At 60.0% G+C, this 9,545-nt stretch overlaps 1 protein-coding gene across 1 annotated transcript in view; it reads right to left on the reverse strand.

Annotated features, from left to right (window-relative positions):
* Positions 1–4,246, reverse strand: part of NHERF2 (NHERF family PDZ scaffold protein 2) — a 40,219-nt gene extending 35,973 nt beyond the window's left edge. The window contains exon 1 of the mRNA XM_075104642.1: positions 3,923–4,246. Coding sequence (XP_074960743.1) covers positions 3,923–4,132 — 210 coding nt within the window. The 5' untranslated portion in view covers positions 4,133–4,246. The remainder of the gene's footprint in view (positions 1–3,922) is intronic.
* Between the last annotated feature and the right edge of the window lie 5,299 nt (positions 4,247–9,545).

Raw genomic sequence — 9,545 nt, forward strand, 5'->3', positions numbered from 1 at the left:
TTATTTACTCCCCTGCAAGCTCCATTCAAGGTCAACAGAGTCGGTATCTGTTAATGAAAAAAAAACCCAACCAACAATAAATTTATAGACTGCGACAAGGCTGCTTGTCCTGAACCAACTAATCTGCTGCAGGCTGCAGCCTCCATCTCCACACGCCGTGTCGGGCGGCGGCGTGCCCAGGGCTCCCATCCGTAACCAGCCTGAAGGGTGCTATTCCATCAAGCCCCAGAAAATCCATCTGCTCCCTTTCCGAACTATTTACATGCGACATCAGACAGCGCTGGCGATACCGGCGAGGCAGTGTCTGTGCAAGGCCACTTCTCCCGGAGGGGACCTGGGAGCTGGCAGCCAACGTGCGGTAGCAAGAGATGCAGATGGGCAACGCCTGTGGGGAGCGTGCAGGACAAACATGCCGGGTCCCGCACAGCGACATCCCCCAAACCCCGCAGTGCGGGTGCTCCAGGCATTAGGGCAGCACAGTTAACCCTGGCAGGGAGCAGGGTCCTGCAGACCACCACCAAACACAGAGGGACCGCAGGAGCGGCCGGTGGAGAGCGATGCTGGGGCTCGGCCCGCTGCCGAGCTCCCCCACAGCCACGGCAAGAGCAGCGATGGAGCAAGCATCCCCCCAGTCCTGCGAGTGCCAGGGACTGAGCCAGGCAGGGATGGGGAATGGGCACAGAGCAGCCCCTCATTCTCTCCCCGTTGGCAGGGACAAGCAGAAGGGGCTTTCCGTGACAAACTCCCCAGGCAGCAAGTCGCTTTGGGGAGAGAGCAGCAGGGCGAAGGCAAAGCAGCAGCCAAGCACACAGCAAGGTCCTGCACGACGCGGGCACCGTACCCGTTTCCGAGCCATGGTTGCAGCCTCGAGTCCACAGCTTTTCTGAAGACGACACAGCCTCCCCTGCGCATCTGGCGCCTCGGGACCTTCTCAGCACCGGTCCCAGCCGCATGATTTCCGCAGCCCCACCCAAACAGAATTTCACCCCCAGCTACACCAGCACCAGCCCGGCAGAGCCGGCCCAGGCCCTTCCACCCTTGCCAAACACCACCTGCCCAAGAAGACGACTCATGGTGCCACTGGGAACAGCTCAGTTCATCCCACATGCTCCAAAAAAGATGCCCGTGCACGGGGCTGCCAGCCTCCGCAAGGCCTGGGAGGCTTTCCTCGCTTTGGGCACAGCGGGAGGGCAGGAGCCCGCTGCTCTGCCCCACGCACACGCTGCCCGCCTGGGCGAGGAACCAGGATGCGATTTTGCATCCGAGACATGAAAACGCCCCGAGAACACGTTCTGCCTTTGCTCCTTGAGTAAGGCCAGGAAAAAACAGAACAAAGACACAAACAACACCAGCTTCAGCTCGAAACACGGTTACACCCAAACAGCAAGGCCTTGTTTGCCACAGGCTCCGTCCCACCGCAGCTTCAGATGCATGGGGAGAAGCGTTACTTATTCAAGGTCAGGGACCCCAGCAGTGCAAGGAGGAGAGGCCACGGTGAACTGGCTGCTCTAACGGATCGGCCGGAGCCAGTGTCTGACCCGGCACGGCATCGCCGTTCCCACAGTCCGTCAGTGCCGGTGTTTTGTTGGGTCAGGGTGGGAAGAGGTTCTTGTCATATTGAGGCAGAAGGAAGAGCGATCCCAGAGGGTGTCCTGGGGCAGGGCTGCTCCTGCTCGCACCACACGCACATGCTAATGCCACCAGAGCGGGAACGCGGCACGGCTGTGAGCTCCACGACACCGCAGATGGGCTGCTCCGTCCCGTTCACTGCTCTGCAGCCGGGAGCCAGTGCCAGGGTTGAATCCTGCCTCCGCCAGCAGAAAATGGAAGACAGAAAAATTTCTCCCATTTCACTTGACCTACCGGAAAACCCCTGCACATTTCAAAGACACAGCTGGCTGTTTCAGCTCCGCTATCGCCCATCCCCAGCAACCCAGCTTCAGCAGGGTGTTCTGATGGCTTCTAATACGACGCAGCTCCTTAGGGGAACACAGCCCTCCTTTCTGCCCAGCCAGATCAAAGATGTGGATCCTCCTTCAAAGGTTTTGAAATCCCATTCAAGACAAACATTAACTTTTACACAGCTGGCTCAGATCATCAAAACAGGCTCAGTTAGCCATGAAAACCCACTGAGCCCATGGAAAGGGGTCCACAAGGCTTCACTGGAGCCACCTGGGCTTGCCCTGATGCCCTGGAAAGCTCTGCCTCACCTTGAACACCGCAATATCCACGCCTGCCCATGAAGCCCAGGAACCCACACCCCCCCCAAAACACTGCTGGGTCCACCAGCTACGCGAGGCACATCCCTGCCCTGCCCCAATAAAGCGCTGGCAGCGGGGGCCGGCCAGATGTTTTAAGTTACTGAAGCACTAAAGCCCACAGAGCCCCGCGAGCCATGAGGCAAAGGGGCACATTCAGCGCTGTGCCCCCGCTGGGCTCTGTGTCTCCGGCAGGACAGGAGCAGCTCAAATCTCATGGCTTGTTTTTTTTGGACTAAACTGTTTAATAAACACGAGCTTCAGTTTTGTAAGCAGAAAATGACACAGCCTGAAGTGCGTAGCTTCTGTAACAGAGCTCAGAAACAGCTCGCTTGAACCCCCCCCCAGTCACAGCCATGGTCTAAAACCAGCCATTATTCCTCTACAAGCCCTATCTCACTTAAGCCAGCCAAACTGCTCAACATCTGCAGAGCTTTATCAGTAGATTTTAAGGTATCCTTATTCGCTCTGGGCTGCATAAGCAGGAGCAGCTCGCCCAAAGTGGCCAAGAAAACACATAGCAGAGCTGGAAATAAAGCCTGGGTCTCCCCATTCCTTTCCACCACAGATTGCATAACGCGGCTCTGCCCTGCCCACACCGAGCCACTTTCGGCTTTCCCACCTTTACACGATTACCACATCCTTTCCCCAGCAGCGAGGCAGACCACACCACGCAACCGCTCTCATGGGAGCTCAGCGTCCCGCGCACGCAAAACCCACCCCCTTGCAGCCCAGGCCTAAGATTTGGGGGGGTGGGGTGGGGGGGGGGTGGGGCAGGGGGACACCCATCCCACCCCAGCAACCACCAACACCAGCCAGGCCAAGGGTGCTCCGGCACCAATATTTTGGGAGAAAACCACTCCTCTAGACCACCCTCCTAGGGAGACTGGAGCTGGGCAGAGCCAAGACCAGGGGTGCTTGGAGCTGGGGTGCCTCGGGGGTGGCCTGGAGCCTGGGGGGTCAGAGCTGGAGGGGTGCCCAGATGTGGGGTGCTCAGATGCAGATGAGCACCCTAGAGCCTGGGGGTGCCCAGAGGTGGGGTGCTCAGAGCCAGAGAGGTGCCCTAGAGCCTGGGGGTGCCCAGAGCCACGGAGTGCTCTGGAGCCAGAAGGGTGCCCTGGAGCTGGGGTGCTCAGAGCCAGAGGGGTGCCCTGGAGCTGGGGTGCTCAGAGCCCAGAGTGGTGCCCTGGAGCTGGGGTGCTCAGAGCCCGGAGGGGTGCCCTGGAGCCCGGGGGGTCAGAGGCGGAGGGGTGCCCTGGAGCCCGGGGGGTCAGAGGCGGAGGGGTGCCCTGGAGCCTGGGTGTGCCCAGAGTTGGGGTGCTCAGAGCCAGAGGGGTGCCCTAGAGCCTGGGGGTGCCCAGAGCCACGGAGTGCTCTGGAGCCAGAAGGGTGCCCTGGAGCTGGGGTGCTCAGAGCCCGGAGGGGTGCCCTGGAGCTGGGGTGCTCAGAGGCAGATGGGCACCCTAGAGCCTGGGTGTGCCCAGAGTTGGGGTGCTCAGAGCCAGAGGGGTGCCCAGAGCCACGGCGTGCTCTGGAGCCAGAAGGGTGCCCTGGAGCTGGGGTGCTCAGAGCCCGGGGGGTGCCCTGGAGCCGGGGTGCTCAGAGCGCGGAGGGGTGCCCTGGAGCCCGGGGGTGGCCCACCCCACCCCGCCCCCTGCCCGCACCTGGTGGTGCGTCTCCTGCTCCACGTTGAGCCCGTTCACCTCGACGACGCGGTCCCCGGCGCGCAGCCCCGCCGCCTCGGCCGGCGAGCCGGGCTCCACTTTGCGGATGAACTGCCCGCTCTTGCCCTTCTCGCCGTGCAGGTGGAAGCCGTAACCGCTCTCCCCCTTCAACATGCGGCACAACCGCGGCTTCAGCTGGTCCTTGGCCATGGCCGGGGCGCCCGGCGGGCAGCGGCGGGAGGGCGGGCGGGGGCGGGCGGCCGCGGGGGGCCCCTTTTATGGGCGGCCCGGGGCGGGCGCGGAGCGGCGGGGCGCGGCGGGGCGGGCCGGGGCCGGGGCCCTGGCCCTGCGCGGCGCGGCCATGCTGCGCGCTGCCCCGCGGCGGCGGCGGGAGCGCGGCGGGCGGGGACGGGGACGGCGATGGGACGGGCCGGGAGGAGCCAAGGCGGAGCCGTAACCCCGGGCGGGGCGGCGGGACCGGCACCGGGCGGGCGGAGCCGGGGGAGCCCCGGGACCGATGGAGCGGATCGGAGCCACCCGGGGCTCTGCGGGCTCCGGTTGCCGCGGTGCCCCCACCCCCGGTGCAGCCCCGGAGCCCCCCGCCCTCCCGGCCAGCCTGGGGATCGCTGCCGACACAAAGCCGCCGAGCTGGGTCCCCCCCTGCACCCGCGGGCCCGGCCCCCTATCCCCGCTCCCCTCCGGGAAAGGGTGCCCGGGCCGAGGCTCGCCCGTGGGGCAGCGCAGCTCCCCGGGACACGGGCAAGGGCCACCCGGTGAAGGGGAGGCGATGGGGAGCAGGGCACGGAGCAGAGGCCGCTCATCCAGAGGGAGGTCATCCTGCACTGATGGGGTGTGCTGGTGGCCCCCGCTCCGGAGAGGGGGGGATGCAGCCCAACAGCATCTCTGCCCACCCAGCCCGTGACCGTGGAGAGCCGCAGAGGTCTTCGTGGGATGTCTGGGCCGAGCCAGGCACGCGGAGCTTGCAGGCTAATGCACTTTGTACATACATGCAAAATTGCTCAGAAGTGGTTTGTGTCCCCCTGAACACCGGGCAGGGGACGGGGTTCGGCAGCGGGCAGCTCTGGCATTCCAGTCCCAGCCATTCCCAGTGGGAAAAGACTCCTGCTCCACCCCGGGTGCCCCGGCGGAGAGGCCGTCCAGGTTTCACCAGGAACAAGCTTGTTTTGATGGAACACAGAGATCCCCGTCTTCACCCTTTTGCATTCCTCGTCTTCATTTCCTTGAAATCTCTTACAAGGAGGAAATGACCCAGGTTAGTTGTCGCAGCATGCGCTGGGGCTGCGTGTCGCAGTCCTGTGTCATGGGTTTTCTACCTGTCTTCTGTGGCACTTCTTCCCCAACAGCTTTCCTACCAGACCTTGCTGAAGCAAATGCAGCGGCCAGCTTGAGGGGGTAAATAAGATCCAGAAACTAATATTGATTTGCTTGTAATTTGTAGTCTGCTTTAAAAAAAGACTTCCACTGCAATTATACATAAAGTCACTCTTAAAGGAAAGATGCTTGAACCAAAAAGATGCTTAGGATCATAGAATCATTAAGGTTGGAAAAGACCTCGAGGATCATCAAGTCCAACCACCAACCCAACACCCCCAGGCCTCCTAAACCATGCCCTGAAGTCTCATGTCTGCAGGTTTTTTGACCAGCCCCCCCAGGGACGGTGACTCCCCCACCTCTCTGGGCAGCCTGTGCCAAGGCCTGACCGCTCTTGCACTAACGACATTTTCCCTCACACCCAACCTAAACCTCCCCTGACGCAGCCTGAGGCCGTTCCCTCTCGCCCTGTCACTGGTGACTTGGGAGCAGAGACCGACCCCCCCCCTCACTCCAGCCCCTCTCAGGCAGCTGCAGAGAGCGAGAAGGGCTCCCCTCAGCCCCCTCTTCTCCAGGCTAAACCCCCCCAGCTCCCCCAGCCGCCCCCCAGCACACTTGTGCTCCAGACCCTGCCCCAGCCCCGCTGCCCTTCTCTGGACACGCTCCAGCCCCTCCAGGCCCTTCTTGTCCCGAGGGGCCCAAACCTGAGCCCAGCATTCGAGGTGGGGCCTCCCCAGGGCCGAGCACAGGGGCCCCATCCCTGCCCGGCTCCTGCTGGCCACACCAGTGCTGACACAAGCCCGGGGGCTGGTGGCCTCCTTGGCCACCTGGGCACTGCTGGCTCATGCTCAGCCGGCTGTCAGCCAGCACCCCCAGGGCCTTCTCCCCTGGGCACTTCCCAGCCCCTCTGCCCCAGGCCTGCAGCGTTGCCTGGGGTTGGTGTGACCCAAGGGCAGGACCCAGCCCTTGGCCTTGTTAAAACTCACACAACTGGCCTTGGCCCATGGATCCAGCCTGTGCAGGTCCCTCTGCAGAGCCTTCCTGCCCTCGACCAGATCAACACTCCCGCCCAACTTGGTGTCATCTGCAAACTTACTGAGTTTGGTGATGTGTCTTAGCATCTTACTGATGCTTGGCGATGTGTCTTAGAGGAGTGTCGCTATCTTGGAAAAAAAATGACATTTTTATCCCCGACAATTCTTCCCACCTCCATTTCCTATAGACAACGTGGCTATTTGGACGCTGCGTACGAGGAGGGAGCTCAGTGTGGCTGTGTGGTGGGCACCCAGCGGTGTTGTCCCTCGAGGTGCCCGTCACCCTGAGCCAGGAGCGGGCTCAGCCCCAGCCCCGGCTGCGCTTCGCAGCCGGCGAGGTCCCGCCAGGGACAATGTTGGCTGCCTTTGCTCCTTTGCTCTCTGCGGCGCCGCAGAAGCGCTGAGCTCGGCACAAATCTTGGGTGACACGAGAGGAGGCCAGAGAGCTGGGAAATTCAGACTGTTTTATTTGCTGTACAAGGCAACTACTCCCTTGAGCCTCTTTGTGGAGTCCTGAAGCTTTTTATCAGGCTAGAGGAGTGCGAATAATTGATTTTTCCACTCACTGGCGAAACCAAAAAACTGGAGGGAGGGGGGGAGGAGAAGGAATTGTTTCAAGTTTATTTGAACAAAAAAGTTTTTCTTTTTATTCAGTGCAATAAAAACATGAGGGAGAAAATCTTTTGGGTGGTCAGACAGAATATTTTAACCCTTTTGAATGTCTTTTTAAAATGTGTTGGTAGCTTGCGCAATAAAAAAAAAGGGAGAAAACCCCATTTCAAAAAGGTGAAAGTTGGATGTTTGAATTTTCCAGAAATGCTTTTCATTTTTGGAGCGCAAGCGTTTCCTCAAGAGTGACCTGAATTTGTTGATTTTTTTTCAACCTCAGTGTCCCCAAAAGGCATCTTTTTTCCACAAAAAGCATCTATTCATTGTAGAGAAATTAAGGAGGGTCAGGTACCGAGTGTCAGCTGTCAGGCAAGAGGACGTAACCCAGCAGAGATGCTGGGATCTGCAAACTGCTCCCGGGAAGGCTGTAGCGAGCCTTGCAGCCCGAGCATCCCTGCCCGTCTCCGCTGGGAGCTGCCCTGGGATGCGCAGCTCAGCGCCTGCTTTGGCACGGACGTGGTTTAAAGAGAAACACTGCTGAGGAAGGCTCCTTCGTGTAAAGATGCTGGAAAGAACTTGCAAACGCATTGTGCAAAGGTGCATCCTCGCACGGTACAAAACCCCTTCAGCTCCCAACGCTGTCCTGCCTGTTGTAGAAATAAGGGAGAGAGCACAGGAGGGCTCCTGCGCTTCCTGCTGTACCAGAGCCGTGATTAAATCCAGCAGATACTGCACAGGTGAGGCTTCTCCATTGAAATTTCTATGTGTTTTCATTTGGGCAGATATTTAAGTCCGAACTGGGCCAGCCTGGAGGCTGAGGAAGTTCACGGGATCTGGGTGCTTACTGGCTTGGAAGGGTTTGAAGCTCTTTTTGTTTGACGTCTGCTTATAATTCCTTTACTGCACTTGGTTGAGCAACGACAGAGAATTACACCTGTGTCCTGAATCCTGTTTGCTTTAGGCCTGATCCTGTTGCATCACTTATGCAAAACACAGATGCTGTGAAGTTTCACAATTGCAGAAATTAGGCTCGACCAGCAGGCTCCCTGGGGTGTCAGAGGGAGGGAGTTTTGGAGCCCACAAAGTCTGTCTTCATTCTGAAACTGGCAAAGCCTCAGCTGATAAGCCGAGCCTGCTCAGGCTGGCTCGTTTCTAAGGCGGGTGGAAGGTCAGGGCGAGGGGCTTTCTGAGGGGGAGGATGGTTTGCCGGGGCCCGTGACGGAGTCGCTGGGCTGTGCCGGCGCTTCCAAAGAAATGAGAGGTTTTGCACATGCCTTTGGGCCACCTTCTGCCAACGAGGGCACATGTTTTCAAGGCGCCAGGAGCAAAGTGTCTTGCTCGTGGCTCCATCTCACGCCTGCTGGGTGGCCTCGGGCAGATCTTGTGGCTTCTCTGTTTCCCCCCTCTCCCCAGCCCTCTCCTGGGATGCGGGTCGCTCCCCTGTGCATGTCCTGCTCGGGGATGGGAGCTTCGCCAAAGGCAGGGGGAGGGCGAGGGAAACGTGCCGGACACCCCTCCCTTCGGCTTTCGTGAGACGCCGGTTTCTGTCTCAGCCGTGGGAGCAGCTGGCAGGGAGATGCTCTTCCTCCCACTCAGCCTCCTCCTCCCCATCAGCGCACTTTGGCCGGTGTTTATCCGCCTCCCGCTCCACACCCAGCTTTGCACCACGGAGCCAGAGCTCACTGGGCTGGTGGCAGCCGGGCTCCACGTCCCAGGAGACCTTGGCCACCCACAGCACCTTCTGCCCAGGTGTGGAGGAAGACCCCTGTCCCTCTGCCCAAGCTCCGGGACGTACCCGTGTCGGCAACGGCGTCTGACGGTCCCCGCTGGGAGCTGCAGAGAGCCTTTGCTGCTGCAGTAACTAGCTCCGTTAATAAATGAAGCCTTGGGCTTTCTGCCTGGCATGGACGCGGCCGTGCTCATTCCTCCCTTGTTTCGCCATTGCTCAGCGTGGGGCTGTGGTGTCCCGGCCCCTCTCAGGGAGCAGCGGCTCTCGAGGAGCAGGGAAAGGCCGATGATTTATTTGTGCTGCCGGAGGAACAAGAGGAGAGCTCATAAAAAGCACCATCTCATTTTCTTTAGGCCTCTGTGTGTGGCACTAGTGAGCTGTAAACGTTTTCCAGGTTAGATTTATAGAGATAGAAGGAGAACCGATCATTAGGAGGATTAATTATATCCTTTGTGGGTTGTGAAAGTCCAGAAAGTTCATTTACGCTGCTGAGAGCTGGGAGATCCCTCTTGCACAAGCTGGCAGATAGGAATCTGCCCAGGTCCTTTATTATTTGGAAGCGGATAGCAGCGCTATAATAGGTACCACGGCAGAAGAGGCCTGGTGGCACTTGGTGCTGGTGACGGTCCCCAGCCAGGCTGAGCACACCCAAGGCCTCCCACGTGCCAGCACACCCACGGACATGTGTGCAAGCAATGATGCTGCTCCCATGCCCCGGCAGGGTGCAAGCTGCCCTGCTCCGCACCCGCCGTGCCGCCGCGGCACGGGCACCCTGCTGCCTGCCCCTTGCGGGGTGACAGCCCTGCCACTGACCACCATTTTCCCCTAGAAGAGCTGAAATGTCTCTGGCAGCTACAGGAAAACCACACAGATAATACAACTGCAAAGGGACTTGCTCCTGGAGAGGCTGGTGTGGGCA

The sequence above is a fragment of the Phalacrocorax aristotelis genome, chromosome 10 (assembly GCF_949628215.1).
Source record: "Phalacrocorax aristotelis chromosome 10, bGulAri2.1, whole genome shotgun sequence".
In the NCBI taxonomy this organism is placed as follows: domain Eukaryota; kingdom Metazoa; phylum Chordata; class Aves; order Suliformes; family Phalacrocoracidae; genus Phalacrocorax; species Phalacrocorax aristotelis.